Raw genomic sequence first — 20,957 nt, 5'->3', positions numbered from 1 at the left:
GCTCTGCCCCGATGGCTGCAGAGCAAGCTTCCCCAGTTCCAGAGCTAGCTTTCCCTGTGACTCCAGAGCTAGCTTCCCCAGTTCCAGAGCAAGCTTTCCCCACGACTCCAGAGCTAGCTTCCCCAGTTCCAGAGCTAGCTTTCCCTGTGACTCCAGAGCTAGCTTCCCCAGTTCCAGAGCTAGCTTTCCCCGTGACTCCAGAGCTAGCTTCCCCAGTTCCAGAGCTAGCTTTCCCTGTGACTCCAGAGCTAGCTTCCCCAGTTCCAGAGCAAGCTTTCCCTGTGACTCCAGAGCTAGCTTCCCCAGTTCCAGAGCAAGCTTTCCCCACGACTCCAGAGCTAGCTTCCCCAGTTCCAGAGCTAGCTTTCCCCGTGACTCCAGAGCTAGCTTCCCCAGTTCCAGAGCTAGCTTTCCCCGTGACTCCAGAGCTAGCTTCCCCAGTTCCAGAGCTAGCTTTCCCTGTGACTCCAGAGCTAGCTTGCCCAGTTCCAGAGCAAGCTTTCCCCACGACTCCAGAGCTAGCTTCCCCAGTTCCAAAGCTAGCTTTCCCCACAACTCCAGAGCTAGCTTCCCCAGTTCCAGAGCTAGCTTTCCCTGCGACTCCAGAGCTAGCTTTTCCATTGGCTGCAGAGCTAGCTTTCCCCGTGACTCCAGAGCTAGCTTTTCCAGTGGCTGCAGAGCTAGCTTTCCCCGTGACTCCAGAGCTAGCTTCCCCAGTTCCAGAGCTAGCTTTCCCTGTGACTCCAGAGCTAGCTTCCCCAGTTCCAGAGCTAGCTTTCCCCGCGACTCCAGAGCTAGCTTCCCCAGTTCCAGAGCAAGCGTTCCCCGCGACTCCAGAGCTAGCTTCCCCAGTTCCAGAGCTAGCTTTCCCTGTGACTCCAGAGCTAGCTTCCCCAGTTCCAGAGCAAGCGTTCCCCGCGACTCCAGAGCTAGCTTCCCCAGTTCCAGAGCTAGCTTTCCCTGTGACTCCAGAGCTAGCTTCCCCAGTTCCAGAGCTAGCTTTCCCTGTGACTCCAGAGCTAGCTTCCCCAGTTCCAGAGCAAGCTTTCCCCGTGACTCCAGAGCTAGCTTCCCCAGTTCCAGAGCTAGCTTTCCCCGTGACTCCAGAGCTAGCTTCCCCAGTTCCAGAGCAAGCTTTCCCTGTGACTCCAGAGCTAGCTTCCACAGTTCCAGAGCAAGCTTTCCCCACGACTCCAGAGCTAGCTTTCCCAGTTCCAGAGCTAGCTTTCCCCGTGACTCCAGAGCTAGCTTTTCCAGTGGCTGCAGAGCTAGCTTTTCCCAAAGGGTCTGAGCCGTGCTCCGAGACTTCCTCCACGGCCACCTGACCTCATCCCCAAAACTGTGCCCAGGCTGGTTACACGAACTGCACCCAAGAACTTTTCCAGTCCTGCGTACCCGTCTGTGTTATTTATAATCCAGTCCAGTACCCATTCATGTCTAACATACAGTCATTTACCCAGTCCACATCCATGCTTTCCTGTTCAGTCTCCAGTCATCTCCCCTGTTCAGTCTCCTGTTTTGCAGTGATGCATGTGATGGAGGAGGAAGTGGGAGGACAACATTTGGTGGCAAAAAGATTAAATTAAATTACATAAGTGAAAGTGCAAATACAGAAATACAAAAGATGTAAATAAATATTTTTAAAAAGGAAATAAATCAACAAAATATTGTAATGTCTTAAAGATGGACTAACGGACAGTAACATCGAAAAGAAAATAATAAAAGCCAACTAAACTACCCAACCAATAAACTAAACTAACCAAAATACAAAAATAGCACCACGTCTAACCTAGTACAGCTAAACAATATTTGCTTCCACGTGTGAGAATGTAGGGCACCCAAACTAACCTGTCCACTCAGTAGACATACAAAAATGATGTTAGGTAAAGCCAGTGAGCTTAAACAGTGTGAGTTACTACCAGAGATCAGATCTAAAAAATACAGTGTAGCACTAGTTTACACAGGCACAGATCGGGTGTGCTTCCGCCCTAATGCCGCTTCTAATGCCTGCTTGTGAAAATTTGCTAACTTTAGAGGGAGGTAGACTCATTTAAAGCGATTTATTCACCAGGTTTAACTCAGGTTTCACTCAGACATAGTGCAGTAAGGTTATTATCAGTAATAATATCAGTAACAATGAATGATTTAGGTGCTAGCAATCTTTCTGACCTTTTTGATTACGAGCTACACGGGGGACAGACACAGTCTCAATCCTAAACGGTATAATTGCACTTGTATCAGAAAAAGGCACATAATTATAACTCACGGCCTTATGAACAGGAAAGTGGCAAGATAGATCATTAGAACCATGTATATTACTAAACTGCCCATTAGACCACTAAGGTAGGGCCAGTCAGTCCCGGCGTAGCACCGCCCGAATGTTTCCAGAGAGGATGGCGGATCCCAGGCGGCTCGGGTGAAGATCGTCTCGGTGGAAGAGGGCTGGACGCTCCCGAAAACTCTCCCAGTTGTCCACGTAGCCGACTCCACTAGCAGAGCACCAGTCCCGCAGCCAGCAGTGGAGAGCGTAGAGGTGGCTGAACAGCTGGCTCCCGTGGCGGTAGGTGGGCATCGGACCAGAGCTGAGGAGGCGGGCGCGGGTCAGCCTGCGAGCGGTGTCCAGAAATGGGCAGAAGCGCTCTTTCTTTTGGGAAAATACTTTATGAAATGATAAGACAAAAGTTGAAGGAAAGTTGTTTGTCCCATTACATCTGGCATAGAAGTAACACCGCATTTTAAAAAAAGAACATCTACAGTAAAATATGGTGGTGATAGTGTTTTGCTTTTTTAAGACCTAGACCAGCGTTTCTCAACTGGTGGGTCAACTGGTGGCATCTTCTCACCGAACGTCATCACAAACTAACGCGTGTCTCTCTGTCTCATTTCAAGATTTTCAAGATAAAAGACCATTAAAAAATCAGACGAGCATAATCTTTTTTTTTTTTGCAAAGCTGTCCGCGACCCACCCAGAACGTCAGCTTTGCAAAAAAAAAAAAGATTATGCTCGTCTGATTTTTTAACGGTCTTTTATCTTGAAAATCTTGAAATGAGACAGAGAGACACGCGTTAGTTTGTGATGACGTTCGGTGAGAAGATGCCGAAACGCAAATACAGCCCGGAGTATCTGAAATGTGGGTTTTCGTTCATTGAGGACAAACAGGGTCAGAAACCCCAGTGTGTCATTTGCAATGAAGTGCTGGCACATGCGAGCATGAAACCCTCCAAACTAATGAGACATCTACAAACGAAACATACCGCATATAAGGACAAGCCGGTGGAGTTTTTTCAAAGACGACTTCATGAGCTAAAGGCATCAAAGAAGTGTCTGACAGCATCGTGCTCCAAACAAGAGCAAGCGCTCCGGGCGTCTTACCACGTAGCTTTCCGTATTGCGAAGGCAAAGAAACCCCACACAATAGCCGAAGAGCTGATTTTACCTGCTGCAATGGACATGGTAAGAGAGGTGCTGGATGGTGCAGCGGCAGACAAACTTAAAACAATACCCCTGTCCAACGATACTATAGCGCGGCGTATTAAAGACATGTCTGATAACATAAAACAGCAGACTACAGCTCGCGTCCAGACAAGCCCATACTTCGCATTACAGATGGATGAATCCACGGACATAGCTAACCATGCTATTTTACTGGTTTATGTGAGACATGTGTGGGATGGTGATTTGCAGGAGCAATTTCTCTGCAGCAGAGAACTCCCCACCACTACCAAAGCAGAGGACATTTTCAACTCCGTGGACTTGTACTTGAGCTCAATGGGTTTAAGCTGGGAATACTGCGTTGGAATCACAACTGACGGCGCTGCCTCCATGACCGGGAAACACTCAGGTGTGGTGAAACAAATTCTGACGAGGGCACCTAATGCGACTTGGAACCACTGCTTTTTGCACAGAGAGGCACTGGCGGCTAAGAATATGGTTCCTGATCTTAATGAAGCTTTGCAAGATGTCATCAAAGTGGTGAACCACATAAAACGGAGTGCTAAGAGCAGCCGCTGCTTTTCAAATCTATGCAAAGATTTGGGCTCTGAGCACATGCAGGTGTTGTATCACTCCGAAGTGCGCTGGCTGTCGAGGGGTAAGGTCTTGTCACGCTTTTACGAACTAAAAACAGAAATCGCCACCTTCCTCTCAGAGAACAACTCCGTATATGCTGAACTGTTTGACAATAACACCTGGCTCGCACTTGTTGCATATCTTGCTGATATTTTTGAGCACCTCAACGCGTTAAACGTGTCTATGCAGGGAAAAGGACACAACATTTTTGAACAGTCAGACAAAGTTGTTGCGTTCAAGAAAAAGATCACACTGTGGGTAAATAATTTATCCAAAGACAGACTGGACATGTTTCCAAACGTTCGCCAGGAAGTACAGCAGCTGGACACCACGGCCAAAAATTACCTGAAAAAAACGATCAAGGAGCATCTCAGTAAACTTCAAGCTCGGTTTGACGACTACTTCCCTGAGAGGCACGGAGATAATAGTAATGCCTGGATACGCGACCCTTTCAGCGTCAACATGGAAAGCGTCATGTTACCAAGCAACGAAGAACATCAGCTGGTGGAGCTGTCATGTGACCAGACACTGAAAAAGAGATTCGGCGACGTAAGTCTTTCCCAATTCTGGTGCAGCGATGTGATGGCTGAGTATTCATCTCTCGCCTCTCTTGCAATCAAAACGATCCTACCATTCAGCACAACCTACCTTTGTGAAAGTGGCTTTTCCACCTTGGTCCAGCTAAAATCAAAGCAGAGAAACAGGTTGAACACTGAGCATGATCTGAGAGTAACTCTGTCTACTGTCACCCCAGACTTTGAAACTCTGATCAAAAGTAAATTACATGCCCAATTGTCTCACTGATTTTCACAAAAGACAGGTTGGGTGAAAACATCTGGTTTTGTAGATTTATTTATTTTATGCAGTTTTGATATTTATTTTTTTGCAGTAACTTTTACACATGCAGTTGGCATGGTCCTTCTATTTTTTTTACTAAAGAATGCTGAATGCAGAGAAGTGATATATCTAATTTTGTCGCCTTATTTATTTTATGCAGTTTTAATATTTATTTTTTTGCAGTAACTTTTACACATGCAGTTGGCATGGTCCTTCTATTTTTTTACTAAAGGATGATGAATGCAGAGAAGTGATATATCTAATTTTGTGGCCTTTTATTTTATGCAGTTTTGATGTTTAATTTTATTGTAGTTACTTGTATACATACAGTTTGCATGGTACCGCACGTTTTTATTACTTTTAAATTCAATTTGAATGCATATGTATGTTTACATATTTTTGAAGTTCACTTTTCAAAAATAAATTTGTTGGTTTGCATTATACAAAAGTGGGTCGCGACTTAATGACCATGAGAAAATGTGGGTCCCGGGCTGAGACCAGTTGAGAACCCCTGACCTAGACGACTTGCTGTGATAAATGAAACCATGAATTCCACTGTCTACCAAAAGTCCTGCAGGAGAATGTCCGACCATACGTTAGTGACCTTAAAATGAAACTAACATGGGTTCTGCAGCAGGACAATGATCCAAAACACACCAGCAAGTCCACCTCTGAATGGCTGAAGAAAAACAAAGTGAAAACTTAGTCGCCTATTCAATGTTCTCACCAGAATCCTATTGAGATGCTGTGACATGAGCTTAAAAGGTTGGTTCAAGCTCGAAAACCCGCCAATGTGGATGAATTACAACAATTTTGTAAAGAAGAGCCAAAATTCCTCCACAGCGCTGTAGAAGACTCATTGCAAGTTACCACAAACACTTGATTGTTGCTGCTAAGGATGGCCTGACCAGTTATTAGGTTTATAGGGCAAACACGTTTTCACACAAGTTTTTTTCCTCACTTAATATTAAAAATCTTCATTTAAAAACTGCATTTTGTGTTTACTTGTGTTGTCTTTGACTCATATTTAAATTAGTTTGATGATTTGAAACTTTTCACACCACTGTATTAGCAAAATCATAGTAAAAAAATCTTGTAAAAAAAGAGGCAAACTATTTTTAAAAATCAATAAAATGAGAACATTTTAAATACACTATTTTCACTCACTATTTTCAGTATCAGGCAAGTACTGATGACAAACTTAAAAAGTTTTGGGCACTATAAAAAGCATGATGGACTTAATTTTACGTTTGTACATGCACAATGTATGTTTTTGTTCTTCACATTTAATAAATTGACAGTAACAGAACCATAAACGTATCCTTTATAATGTGAACAATTTCAAACAAAAAAAATCTAAAACAACTAATTTAACAAAGGGCACATACACACAAACACTCCCTACTTAGTGGTATAAGAGATGTTATTGATGAGTATGATAACACTTTATAATAAGGGTATATGACATGACACTAATTAAGAAATTCATTAAGGAAAATCTCACAGAATGTAAAGAGGCATTAAACAGGAACATATGAATCATTATTAATAATATATTAACTGTAAGGTTTAATTATTCATTATATACTTATAAATGAAGTGAGATGTAGATAATGAAGGCTTTCGTGAGTGCATGAATAATTTGTTAAATAAGCATGTTTTCCACATGACATCCCACATTCCCAACCTAAAAATGTAACCCAGGTTATAAACTGATTTTATTAAGATTATTAGAAAGACTATAAGCAATAATAAGCTTCAGCAACTATGAATGACTAATTTTAAATTAAAAGAAAAAAGTTAATAAGGAATGCAAAGCCATGATTAAGGATGGGGGTAAACCCAGCATCACCACACCCTCTTTAAAAAAAACATACACTGTAAATGAAATTGGGGAAAGTTCCTAGGATGGATCAGTGAGTCATATCAGAAGAAACAGAGTAATTTAAATTCATATCACAGACACACAGAGGACAGGTGTGTTACTTTCATTTTAAACATATTTTCAGTGGATAAAAAGATAAAACTGTTGGGTGCACATTTTTACATATTTGTAGCAAACATTCCTCGTACAGCTGCAGCTTCTCTAATTTAAAAGCTAAAAGCGGGAAACGACTAAAAAATCATTATGGATTTTTCAGGGCATCTGCTCACACTGGACAACAAAGTCCCATACTTTATTTTTACCTTATTCTTTTACCTGAACCTGAACTTGTACAATGGCCAGAAAAAGTATCCCCCCCCCCCCCCCCCCTACAGATTTCTTTTGTTTTTGCTTTTTTGTCATACTATAGGCTTAGTTCTGGAGACATGCTTGGCCAGTCCCTTGACCCTTGACCTTTACCCTCAGCCTCTTCAATAAAGCAGTGGTTGTCTTAGAGGTGTGTTTGGGGTTATTATCATGCTGGAACACTACCCTGCAACGCAGTTTCCAGAGGGAGGGGATCATGCTCTGCTTCAGTATTTGACATATTGGAGTTCATGTGTCCCTCAATGAAATGTACAATAACTCCCCAACACCTGCTGCACTCATGCAGCCCCAGACCGTGGCATTCCCACCACCATACTCGACTATAGGCATGACACAGTTATCTTTGTACTCTTCACCTGATTGCAGCCACACATGCTTGAGACCATCTGAACCAAACAAATTAATCTTGGTCTCATCAGACCATAGGACATGGTTCCAGTAATCCACGTCCTTTGTTGACATATCTTCAGCAAACTGTTTGCGGGCTTTCTTGTGTACAGACTTCAGAAGAGGCTCCTTCTGGGGTGATTTGATGTATTTGATATATTTTCAAGATGGGTGGTGATCATGGCGGCCATTTTGAAGTCGGACATTTTAGATCCAACTTTAGTTTTTTTCAAAGGGAAGAGGGTCATGTGACACATCAAACTTATTGAGAATTGTGAATGGTGAGGTTAACTAACAAAACCCCTGCAAAGTGGATTGGTCATTGTGGACCAGTTGAATGGCTCCCAAGGTCTCCCGATATGACTCCCTTAGACTTTTATCTTTGGGGTCATCTGAAGGCAACTGTCTATGCTGTGAAGATACGAGATGTGCAGCACCTGAAACCACTGATACTGGAAGCCTGTCAGTGTTGTGCTAGTTCACAGCTTTTGTGAACTAGTTCAAGTTCAGTTCATACATGCTCAAAATGAACAGTTCACGTTCAAAGTTCACAATTTTAATTCTGAACTAGTTAAAATTTCAGTTCATTTTACTTTTTTCGTGAGATATTCAAATAAATACTTTTTTTTTCACACTACAAGCTAGAAATCACTATACGTTCCTTGGAACTGCTCATTGTAGACATTTGCTCATGACACTGCAATTGTGGGTTTCTTACCAGGTGATGAAACTTGCAGCAGTACAAGTTGTTTTAAATGTTCATACGGAGAATCAGTGTCTGTCTCCGTGCCATCAATTCCCCTAGCCTTTTTTTTAATTGCAGTGCTTTCTCTCACTCTCGTCATTGGTCTCTCTCTCTCTCTCTCGCTCCTCCAGCCCTCCGCGCTCTCGTCGGTGGCTGCTATGCGGCGTTGCTATGCCTACCCCTCTCTGCTGCAATTCATCACGGGTAACGTCGTGCAGAAGCCAGTATGTTAGTAACTAGCCAGTATGTTAACTATTCTCAGCCGGACACTACGTTTCCCGCAATGCATTGCGCACATAATGTGAAAACCATTTCTGTCTGGTGATACATGATGTAAGGGGCACCAGTGAGAATACAGGAGGGAGAAACTTTCTCTCGTTGTGTTTTTTAAAAGAGAAAACAGATATCATTCAGTTTTCAATGGAAAACAGATTCCAACGTTCATTTACAGGGATGTCTGCCGTTCATGACACATAATGTGAACTAATTCACGTTCAAGTTCTTTATTAAAAAATGTGTTGCGTTCAGTTCAACGTTCAGTGAACGCATGAAAAGTGGGAGGCTGTTTAAATGAGCAAAATCTGTTCAGAATGATGTTGAAGAAGACCTATTATTTAAAAACTAAATTGCATTAAGAACAGATTTCCAAAAGATTAAAACACCAACAATGCGAAATATGATCCACAAAAATGATGTCTGAATGACAAACAAACATTTTAATATTTAGCATATAACCTGACCAAAAACACAAAAAACGGCTATGCCCTGCACACTCATTAAACCAAAATAACAATAACAATCATTTATAATTAATTGATTTATAATGAATAAATCATTATTATACTTTATAAACATATAATTTACAATGCTTAAGAATATTAAATACTTTCTGATTTTTTTATTTATTTTAAGCATATAGCCTTATTTTATAGCCTTTATTTTAAGCTTATAGCACTCTGCGCTTAACACACTCTACGAAGCCGACACACGTGTTGTTTCTATGAACAATTAACTTGAATTAGCTCCATAACTCTGACTGTCCTTCGCATTGGACCAAATTTAGCTCAGCTTATGTAATGTTTCTCCTCACTTCAGAAGGCTCCATTTTGTTGGCTATTTAGCTACACACAGCTGTGCAAGACAAGTGCGTAATGCTGAGTGGAGGAGCGCATATGTTCGGGTCGGGAATCGGGTCAGGCTCGGGCTGATAATCTAAACTCTACTGCTGTGGAAGCTTGAATGATGCGCTAAAAATCTTTTTTATTTTTTTATTTTTGCAAATCCTGAAGACATCGCGAATAGAAAGCCTACTGCCTGCTGACCGGCGTCAGAAAGCGGAGACGCCTCTGTTTACCAGCTGAAAGTATAAAATAAAATATACTTAAAATGTGCACAGTAACTATTAGTTAGTAGCTATATTTTTTCTGACATTTAAAAGGATTTATATTTATGCTTTCTACATGGACTTAATCCTAGATTAACATAGGAGATGTTTTGCCGTTTGAGAATTAGACAGATACACCTGATGCTTATTCTCACTCATTCTCTCTCACATCCTGAAAGTGCAGTTTGAAAGACAGTGCCACAATAATAAGATAAAAAGATGAAAGGACAATTTAAACAAATAGAACATTTATTTAAAACAATAACCTTAGGTCCCTTACTGTATTAAATCTTTTTGCATAATAATGACAGTGCCACAATAATGAATGGCTAATTTGTAGCATGGTTAACTAATCCTGAATTCATTTCTAAAAGGAAGACATTGTTAAAACTGGAAAACACTCATCAATGTAACACAGCCACAAGGTCAAGAGTGGAACGTTAGATATAATTATGTACAAAAAATTGTGCTTTTTAACTGTACCACAGAGTTCACCTACTGTCGCGCGGAGCTTTTAACTGTCCCGCTGAGTTCACCTACTGTCGCGCGTGTCACCTTTTTTCTCCTGGCAGTTGTTTCTCCCGGCCGTTGACGGGAACCAGTGGAGCTTGTAGTTCTTTGGGCTAGAGATAACTGCTCTAGGGTGATACCCACTTTTACTTCACTTGGTTTTCTTTTAAAGCGAGTGACAGGAGTCCAGGGTGAGTTCCCAAGCACTTCTTTCATTTATTAGCAGTTCTAAGCACTCAAACATAAACGTAGCTTGCATTAAGAGAACAGAGGGGAGAGCTGTGGATGTTAACTACCCTAACACGAGGCGGAGAGAGAGAGAGAGACGAAGCAGCAGCAATCAACCCTAATTTGCTTCTAATCACACACTGCCGCTGCCTCCGCCAAACTGATCTAAACAAAATATAGTGCGCTTCACATACATTTCTTAAAGGGACATGAACCCCAATCTTGTAACACGCGGAGCTTTTTAACTATACCGCGGAGTTCACATACTGTACTGCGAAGTTCACCTACTCTAAGCTTTTTAACTATACCGCGGAGTTCACCTACTGTACCGCGGAGTTCACCTACTGTACCGCGGAGTTCACATACTGTACTGCGAAGTTCACCTACTCTAAGCTTTTTAACTATACCGCGGACCTTTTTAACTGTACCGCGGAGTTCACATACTGTATCGCAGAGCTTTTTAACTGTACCGCGGAGTTCACCTACTATACCGCGGAGCTTTTTAACTGTACCGCGGAGTTCACCTACTGTACTGCGGAGTTCACCTACTATACCGCAGAGCTTTTTAACTGTACCGCGGAGTTCACCTACTATACCGCGGAGTTCACTTACTGTATCGCAGAGCTTTTTAACTGTACCGCGGAGTTCACCTACTGTACCGCGGAGTTCACCTACTATACCGCGGAGCTTTTTAACTGTACCACGGAGTTCACCTACTGTACCGCGGAGTTCACTTACTGTATCGCAGAGCTTTTTAACTGTATCGCGGAGTTCACCTACTATACCGCGGAGATTTTTAACTGTACCGCGGAGTTCACCTACTGTACCGCGGAGTTCACCTACTATACCGCAGAGCTTTTTAACTGTACCGCGGAGTTCACCTACTGTATCGCAGAGCTTTTTAACTGTACCGTGGAGTTCACCTACTATACCGCGGAGCTTTTTAACTGTACCGCGGAGCTTTTTAACTGTACCGCGGAGTTCACCTACTGTACCGCGGAGTTCACCTACTATACCGCAGAGCTTTTTAACTGTACCGCGGAGTTCACCTACTGTATCGCAGAGCTTTTTAACTGTACCGTGGAGTTCACCTACTGTATCGCAGAGCTTTTTAACTGTACCGTGGAGTTCACCTACTGTACCGCGGAGTTCACCTACTATACCGCAGAGCTTTTTAACTGTACCGCGGAGTTCACCTACTGTATCGCAGAGCTTTTTAACTGTACCGTGGAGTTCACCTACTGTATCGCAGAGCTTTTTAACTGTACCGTGGAGTTCACCTACTCGAAGCTTTTTAACTGTACCGCGGAGCTCACCTATTGCCGGGCGGAGCTTTTTTTCTTTTTTTTTTTACATAGCCACCCTACGCCGGAATGCTATCACCCCTGGATCTATCCAATGTGGGTCAATGTCAGACCAATAGCGGTTTGAAGTTTGATGTGTCACATGACCCTGTTCCCATTGAAAAAACTAAAGTTGGCTCCAAAATGTCCGACTTCAAAATGGCCACCATGGTGACCACCCATCTTGAAAAGTTTCCCCCTCCCTTATAATACTATGTGCCACAAACAGAAAGTTATTATCACCCCATGACTGTGGGCTAAGACAGTCATGGCCCCGCCCCCCTGTGAAAACCATGAATCTGATGGCTAGATTGTCCTATGACTCTGCTGACAGACTAATTACTACACCCTTCTCAAAATCAGGAGAAGGGGCACGCAGTCAAGTGAGCAGAAGCCATTTTAAAAAGCTTTGATTGGTTAGAACAGCTGTCAGTCAGATAAGAGTCCTGTAGCAACTAATTAGGGCCTCACTGCACACCACTGAGAATTTTTGTCTAGCACACTAGTGTTCATATAAATACACAACAACTGACCAACAATAGTAAGTACTAATTAGTAAGTAGTAATTTCAATCTTAAAGTTCTGTTTAATTTAGTTTTTAGCTTATCAGAGACAGAGACTGCTTGACCCCCCACCTGCCCCTGAGTGTAGTACTCCTGGGAGAGCAACTCTTGTGCATTGTTAAAATGAAGTTACAATAAAACTGTCCCTGCAGAACATGTCTTCTTTCTGCAAAGATTACACACTGCATTTATATTATAGCACTAGCCATTAATACCATTTGGTCCACAATATCGAAAAGGAGATCAGCTACATCAGCACACATTAAGCTTAGGTTTAATAACCACAACCAAGTACAAAAATGACACAGACAAATAATGTATTAATGCAATTAACATTTAATGTTACAGCTTAAAGCAAACAAGCAAATAAATTGGAATAAAAGCAGAGTAATCATTCACTGCACTGTAAAATATCTATATTTTATATCCAATATTTTTTATCAAGCTGATTCATTAAAAAATGTAATCAACTTTGTGGCTCCTGAGTGGTGCAACTGTCTAACCATAAGTGATGATCAACGCATCTAAAGATAAAGATAACCTTGATAAATATTTTTTAGCCCTGATAAACTATTTAAATCCAGATCAGTAGTAAAATACGTTACATTTGAAGGCCTATTTTAGAGATAAAGAGTGGCTTTTGTGTGGAAAGGACAAACCTATGGTAGTTTACAGCGAGGGTTGTTTCTGTTTGGTTCTTCATCTGTCTGATCATGGAAGTGAACTGGCAGGCACTTATTGACCACCTTTCCACAGCCCACAGTCACATACATTTCAACATTTTTAATTTTTTTTATTTTGCAATCACTTTTTTGTTTTTCACTTTCAACCATGTAAATAGTGAACTTTCGCTCACTGGCACACAGGTTGCCAGTACCAACTTCAAAGCTTGTACCATTACAGAGTTGTTCAACATTCATTTCATCAGCGTTTCTGAAGAATGTCTGCACAGTTTCTCTTCCACATAGCTTTACATTTTTCAGGTACTGCATTTCCTTTTGAAGGTGGTTTATCCAAATCTTCTTGGATTCTTTATCGGACTTAAACTTAATATTATCAAATTCCTTTGGAAGAATGTGCTTTGCAGAGAAAACGTTGTAGGCATCCGAGGGAGTGTCTGAGTGTCTGTAGGCATCTCTACAGCGTTGCCCAGAGCTGGGACCCAGTGACAGCAGCAGCAGCAGGAGAACAGAAAGCCTCATCCTGACTGAGAGAGAGGGAAGAGAAACAAAAGGAGAAAGGACTGTTTTTTTTTACTAAATCAAATAACTGTATCATTTTGTATTAACTGCACAGTGTTGCATCAATATAATGGTTTCCAAGCATTGGACATGCCTGCCGTTCCAGCTGTGCCACTTTGTGCCTCAAGCCCATTTCACTGGACACAGTACACAGTATCATTTTGGTTTTAATGTACTATGACTAATTAATGATCTAATATTATTTGTATCAACTTTATTTTTGATTTAATACAAACTCTACAAATATTTATGATTGATGTACATTTAATAATAATGTTCTTTTACCACCTTGGTTAATCTCTTAGCTTGTTAGATAGTTTGTCTACATTTAAACATCACTGGATCATTACATTTAAAATGATCTTACATTTATTTAGTTTTATTTATTTATAATTTATATAAAATTATGCTCTCTGTTTATCATGTACTGTTGGATTTCAGGACAAGGCTGATTCTTTTTCCCTCTGTTTTGTTAAAAGATGGTAATCTGCCTCAACTTACTGTAACTGGTCCGAAAGTCCAAACTATCAAGAAAAGTGCTTATATACAGCAGGTGAACTGGATGATGGATCAGCAGATCTGATGGAGACCACTTATTTTGGTGTAAACTGATCCTTTTTACTTAACCATGGTTCACGACCCCTTTCCCACCTGCTGTTTTTGCCTTAATGTCCAAAGCACATTTTTAAAGTGATCCAAAACAACTGTACCTGCAGCTGCCTTTCAAAGTTCCAAAGGTCAATAAAAAGTAGTTGGACACACTACTCCGATTGGAGGAGGTATGATTGCAATGAGATGATTTGTGAAATAGGAAGCAGTGCCATATCTGAAGGGCTAAATAAGAGTGGGTTGATAGGCACTCCAGATATCCAATGCACAATCATTGAAGTTTACACTATGTCCGTTTTAATGATCTAAATCTTGTAAGGAGACAGATCACTTTAATTGTTTGTGCTTCAGACTTAATGAAAGCTGAGTAACTACTTTTTAGATGTTTTCTCAGATTTACTAATTAACCAAACTTTTAATTTAAATCTTAAAAACTGCTAACTAAAATCTAAATAAATTAAAACATAAATTATGAATTAAGAGAAGGATTTAATGCTGGTGTAGAGTGGTGGCTTGACTTGAAAAAAAGTAATTAAGATCTATCAGTCTGGAAAAGGTAATAAAGCCATTTTTAAAGTTTTGGGACTCCAGTAAACCACAGTGAGAGCCATTATCTACAAATGGCAAAAACAAGGAAGAGTGTCTGGTTGACCAAAAGTACCCCAAGAGTGCAGCGGCGATTCATGCAAAAGGTCACAAAAGACCCCGCAACTTTACACCAGCTTTTATACTCAGCTCTACACTTTACACCAGCTTTTATACTCAGCTCTACATTTTACACCAGCTTTTATACTCAGCTCTACACTTTACACCAACTTTTATACTCAGTTCTACATTTTACACCAGCTTTTATACTCAGCTCTACACTTTACACCAGCTTTTATACTCAGTTCTCACTTTACACCAGCTTTTATACTCAGCTCTACACTTTACACCAGCTTTTATACTCAGCTCTACACTTTACACCAGCTCTTATACTCAGCTCTACACTTTACACCAGCTTTTATACTCAGCTCTACATTTTACACCAGCTTTTATACTCAGCTCTACACTTTACACCAGCTTTTATACTCAGCTCTACACTTTAAACCAGCTTTTATACTCAGCTCTACACTTTACACCAGCTTTAATACTCAGCTCTACACTTTACACCAACTTTTATACTCAGCTCTACACTTTACACCAGCTTTTATACTCAGCTCTACACTTTACACCAGCTCTTATACTCAGCTCTACACTTTACACCAGCTTTTATACTCAGCTCTACACTTTACACCAGCTTTTATACTCAGCTCTACACTTTACACCAGCTCTTATACTCAGCTCTACACTTTAAACCAGCTCTTATACTCAGCTCTACACATTACACCAGCTTTTATACTCAGCTCTACACTTTACACCAGCTCTTATACTCAGCTCTACACTTTACACCAGCTTTTATACTCAGCTCTACACTTTACACCAGCTTTTATACTCAGCTCTACACTTTACACCAGCTTTTATACTCAGCTCTACACTTTAAACCAGCTCTTATACTCAGCTCTACACATTACACCAGCTTTTATACTCAGCTCTACATTTTACACCAGCTTTTATACTCAGCTCTACACATTACACCAGCTTTTATACTCAGCTCTACACTTTACACCAGCTCTTATACTCAGCTTTACACTTTACACCAGCTTTTATACTCAGCTCTACATTTTACACCAGCTTTTATACTCAGCTCTACATTTTACACCAGCTTTTATCTCAGCTCTACACTTTACACCAGCTTTTATACTCAGCTCTACATTTTACACCAGCTTTTATACTCAGTTCTACACTTTACACCAGCTTTTATACTCAGTTCTCACTTTACACTAGCTTTTATACTCAGCTCTACACTTTACACCAGCTTTTATACTCAGCTCTACATTTTACACCAGCTTTTATACTCAGCTCTACACTTTACACCAGCTTTTATACTCAGCTCTACACTTTACACCAGCTCTTATACTCAGCTCTACACTTTACACCAGCTTTTATACTCAGCTCTACATTTTACACCAGCTTTTATACTCAGCTCTACACTTTACACCAGCTTTTATACTCAGTTCTCACTTTACACCAGCTCTTATACTCAGCTCTACACTTTACACCAGCTTTTATACTCAGCTCTACACTTTACACCAGCTTTTATACTCAGCTCTACACTTTACACCAGCTTTTATACTCAGCTCTACATTTTACACCAGCTTTTATACTCAGCTCTACATTTTACACCAGCTTTTATACTCAGCTCTACACTTTACACCAGCTTTTATACTCAGTTCTACACTTTACACCAGCTTTTATACTCAGCTCTACACTTTACACCAGCTCTTATACTCAGCTCTACACTTTACACCAACTTTTATACTCAGCTCTACACTTCAAACCAGCTTTTATACTCAGCTCTACACTTTAAACCAGCTTTTATACTCAGCTCTACACTTTACACCAGCTTTAATACTCAGCTCTACACTTTACACCAACTTTTATACTCAGCTCTACACTTTAAACCAGCTTTTATACTCAGCTCTACACTTTACACCAGCTTTTATACTCAGCTCTACACTTTACACCAGCTTTTATACTCAGCTCTACACTTTAAACCAGCTCTTATACTCAGTTCTACACTTTACACCAGCTTTTATACTCAGCTCTACACTTTACACCAACTCTTATACTCAGCTCTACACTTTACACCAGCTGTTATACTCAGTTCAATACGTCACACCAAGTTTTACAGGATCAGAGGGAGACGAAGAGTGAGAGGAGGAGGGTGAGAATGAGAGGGAGAGGAAGAGTGAGTAGGGAGGGGAGGAAGAGTGAGTAGAGAGGGGAGGAAGAGTGAGTAGAGAGGGGAGGAAGAGGGATAAGGAGAGGGTGAGAATGAGAGGGAGAGGAAGAGTGAGTAGGGAGGGGAGGAAGAGTGAGTAGAGAGGGGAGGAAGAGTGAGTAGAGAGGGGAGGAAGCGTGAGTGGGGAGGGGAGGAAGAGGGAGAAGGAGAGGGTGAGAATGAGAAGGGGGGGAAGACTGAGTGAGGAGGAAGTCTGAGATGGGAGGAGGAGTGAGCTGTAGGGGTAGAGCTCATGGCCAAAGAAGACAACAACTTTCAAATGAAATCAGAGCAACCATAGCTGATCATGTCATCAACCATGATTTGACAATGCGAGAGGCTGTACAGAGAGTTTATTAGTATTATGGCAAAGCTTACTAAAGAGGAGAGAGCTTTTTTAGTATTGGTAATATGAATGAAGTGTGTGTGCATTTGATGTTAATGAGGCAGGATATATGAGGTATTTTTCAGCTGGGTGTGTGCTTTTCTGAATTGTAATAAGTATTTTGATAAAACCACCCTAGTTTTCAAAATTGTGTTTTATCAATTGGGGGAAAAAATATTTTATTTTCCAAATGCTAACACACTCTGGCAGTCATGATTGGTGTAGAAACTGAGACCAATTAAAAGCACCATTAACACTCAGTATGGCACCGTAACCCACATCCCAACCGTCTGCCATGAACAGCTGAGATATACATAACCGTGACCTGAAGTGTAAGAAGCATGTAGACTGATGTAGATCAGTGATAATAACCAGTTTAATATGTGTTCTGCTTAACCCTGGGTAAAGTCATGTATAACAAACACATACTGACCTTGTGTAAGCCTAGATTAATAAAGTCTGTTGATTTGCAAACACTGTGTGGTTTCCTCAATTTTCTCACCCCCAGACTTAAAAGAACCTGTGGTTTTGTAGAGTTCTAATTTATACTAAGTTAAACAAAGTTCCTGAGGTGCTGATGATTCTATATTAATGCTTAATCTCTTCCTGTTGGTACAAAATGGGCACAGTTTCCCAAAAGCATCTTAGCATTAAAAACAGGTTAACATGAGAAGAGAATGCTTAGTGTGATGCTCACATCTTACTGCTAAGAACCTTTTGGGAAACCCACCCCAGGTAAGTACAAATAATGTTTTTGTGCACTAACCTATGAAACATGCATTATTGCGATATATTGTGTATAACTGGGGTACATAAGTATGTATCTTAAAGCAATATAAATCCTATGTGTTCTCCAAAATACAAAACAACGCTGATAAAGTATAGTTAAAAATACTATATGAAGGAAAAGTATTGGAACACCTGCATTAGCTGATTCACTGATTCCTCCTAATTAAGTATCCGGCTTTTGCAGGGAAAGCTTGCTACTATATTTCAGAGCATTGCTGTGAGGATTGAATTGCAGTCAGCAACAAGAACTTTAGTGTTGCATTTTTATGCATTGCAATTTAATGCATAGTTTCTGTCACTGTGTGACAATGAGTGAGCCAGAGTTGTGGCTAACAGTAGTTTGATGGGCATGGGCAAAAAAATGGCACCTGGTGCACAACCTTGGGGTGGAGAGAGAAACAGCAGGCAGGGGAGTACAAACAGCATTCCAAATTCAAATATTAATGTGATTTACTATTTTTTGAGTCCCAATCTAATGCACACCTATCTAGATAATGTATGTAATGCAGGGAACTGTTTAGAGTTCGGCTAAAAGTGTGTTTTAGAAAAGTAAAATGGGTTTTAGGCAGAAAATGAGCTTAAGAGATTATGTATGTATCAGGTTAATAGAAAGGCTATTGGAGTTAGTTTCCATACTTGTGATGTATATAACAGTATTTAGGTTTTAGCATCAGCAAAAAAACTGTAATAGACTAATAGATTTCTTCTTGCTGGAAAAAAGAAAATAACAATTTCTATGTTTCTTTTACATTTTAAGTCTTTTATATAATCACAGAGCCACAGTGCAGGTTCTTTTAAGTGCTAATATGCTTTTTGCATGTCTTGACTGTAATTTTACACCACTTCTCTTTGGTACCCTTAGGTCTTTATTCATCTTCATTCCTCTCATTACATGTGTGAACATTTTTTATTAAATGCACATTTTTTGCCTTTCAGGCTACCTTCTCTGTCAGCCTAAAAAAAATTAACCCCTTTTTTATTTACCTTTTTTCCGTCTGTTGTTTAACTTAAACTTTTGTCTTTAATGGTGTTTTTTCCTCTTTACATTACTTTTATTTTAATGCTTAAGCACTTTAAACATTTGTATCTATACTTCTACCTGACAAATTAATGTGAACACTATTCATAACATAACAAACATCTAGCAGGTAACAAAGTATCTAATAAAGTAAGTAAAATATTTAAACTTACCCAATGTGACTGCAGGGAATGTCCAGGTGGAAAATTACAGTTGAATTCAGTTGGCAAATGGGTGAGATTTTAGTTCTGATCTGTCTAGAAAATAGAAAATAACCTTTATGTTCTCTATTTGTTCATTTTAAATACAGATGTAAAAAGCAACATTTAAAATAAGGGTAAAATAATGAACAGAAATGTTTAATTAGGAATAGAAATAGATTAACTAGATGAAGCAAACCAAACCAAGATGATTATTTTACATAATTAAAAATAAAACAGAAATTGGTAAATGGATAAAACATGTATTTATTAAGGTATGAGATCAGAAGCAGCATTGTGGGTACTAGCCACCGTTTTGTATAACTATTTTCCCTGTTTAACACTTTTTTTATATACTTTATTTGTGTGCATTTTAGGGCAAAACAGTGTTTCTGCCCAACCCACCCCTTCCCAGACCTAGTTTGATATACTGACACATAGTGATAAGTGATCAGAGGGAGCGCAAGGCACAAGACATCACTCCCTCCTATCACGCTTAAAGGTGGCGCCGAGCCGATGTATCGGAACCTAGTCGCTGTGCTTTCCTCCTAGCGGAGCAGGCGTGTGCTCATCTGCATCCTCCTAGGGTCGCAGGTGCCACAGGGGAGGGTGACGCTCAAAGGGGTGGGATAACCAAATTGGAAGAAAAACAGGGAAAAAAGACAAGAAAAAGAATATTCTTTCAGAAAAGAATATACATGTCGGAGGAGGCGTGTGTCACGCCGCCTTGCTCTCCTTCCACACTACCGGACTCCATGTCCCAGAATCCTATGATTTATGACGTCACCGCCAGTCGCTCTCCTTCGCCCAATCGCGTTACGCTCCGATTCACCTGTGTTCTGAGGAAGTTTCGGGTTATGCTCATCTAGTTTCCTGCATTTATGGCTGCATTTTGTAAACAAACTCTGCGAGGTATTGTCGACTTTAGTTGCATACTAAGCGTTAATTCCATGTGTTTTTCTAGTGCCTTCTCGTTACGACCCTATTTTCTGGTTTATCGGTTTATGTCTCTTGTTTTGCCCCTTTTGGATTTGGTGTTTGGTTGGACTGTCTTTTGGTTTCGAACTCGGATTGTGTACACTACTACGACTCCTGTATTCGGAGAGATTATTGTCTGTTTGGCTTTTGTATCTGTAATATCTGGTTATCAGCCTGTTAATAAACCAGTCTGTTCATTTTACTCGGCTAGCGTCACTCCATTCTGTCTGGCATTATAGCGTGTGCTCGTCCGCACCCTCCTAGGGTCGCAGGTGCCACAGGTAATGGGGAAGCACAAAGGGAAATTGGAACCAAATCAGACAACAAAAAAAAAGAGTATACTGGCTGAAGCTCTGCTGAACAGAGTCATGGGTTACTTTAGAAAATATATTCATTAATGTCTTGAATTAATTCATCTTTAAATGTGATACTAACAGAATGATACAGTTTCAAACTGAATTTAATACTTTTAAATTAAAGCTCTTATCAGGGATTTCTAAAACTACACCACGATTTGTTATGCAATAAGAAAAATGATCAATTTGCAAAAATGTACT

The 20,957-nt window shown here is 40.4% G+C and overlaps 1 protein-coding gene across 1 annotated transcript; it reads left to right on the top strand.

The window, feature by feature from the left end:
* The first annotated feature begins 3,076 nt into the window (after window positions 1-3,076).
* LOC125782639 (protein FAM200B-like) lies at window positions 3,077-9,650 on the top strand. The gene is made up of 3 exons (XM_049467339.1): window positions 3,077-4,618; window positions 8,421-8,513; window positions 9,579-9,650. Exons 1-3 carry the CDS (start codon window positions 3,077-3,079, stop codon window positions 9,648-9,650), a joined length of 1,707 nt encoding a protein of 568 aa, XP_049323296.1.
* The last annotated feature ends 11,307 nt before the right edge of the window (window positions 9,651-20,957 follow it).

Source organism: Astyanax mexicanus, chromosome 1 (assembly GCF_023375975.1).
Source record: "Astyanax mexicanus isolate ESR-SI-001 chromosome 1, AstMex3_surface, whole genome shotgun sequence".
In the NCBI taxonomy this organism is placed as follows: domain Eukaryota; kingdom Metazoa; phylum Chordata; class Actinopteri; order Characiformes; family Acestrorhamphidae; genus Astyanax; species Astyanax mexicanus.
This window is presented reverse-complemented; position numbering and strand designations above follow the sequence as displayed.

Coding starts and splice junctions, on each gene's coding strand:
- LOC125782639 (XM_049467339.1), top strand. CDS start 3,077: ATGACGTTCGGTGAGAAGATGCCGAAACGCAAATACAGCCCGGAGTAT. Junction 4,619..8,420: donor TGAAAAAGAGATTCGGCGAC/GTAAGTCTTTCC, acceptor TCGCTCCTCCAG/CCCTCCGCGCTCTCGTCGGT. Junction 8,514..9,578: donor GTAACGTCGTGCAGAAGCCA/GTATGTTAGTAA, acceptor CAAATCCTGAAG/ACATCGCGAATAGAAAGCCT.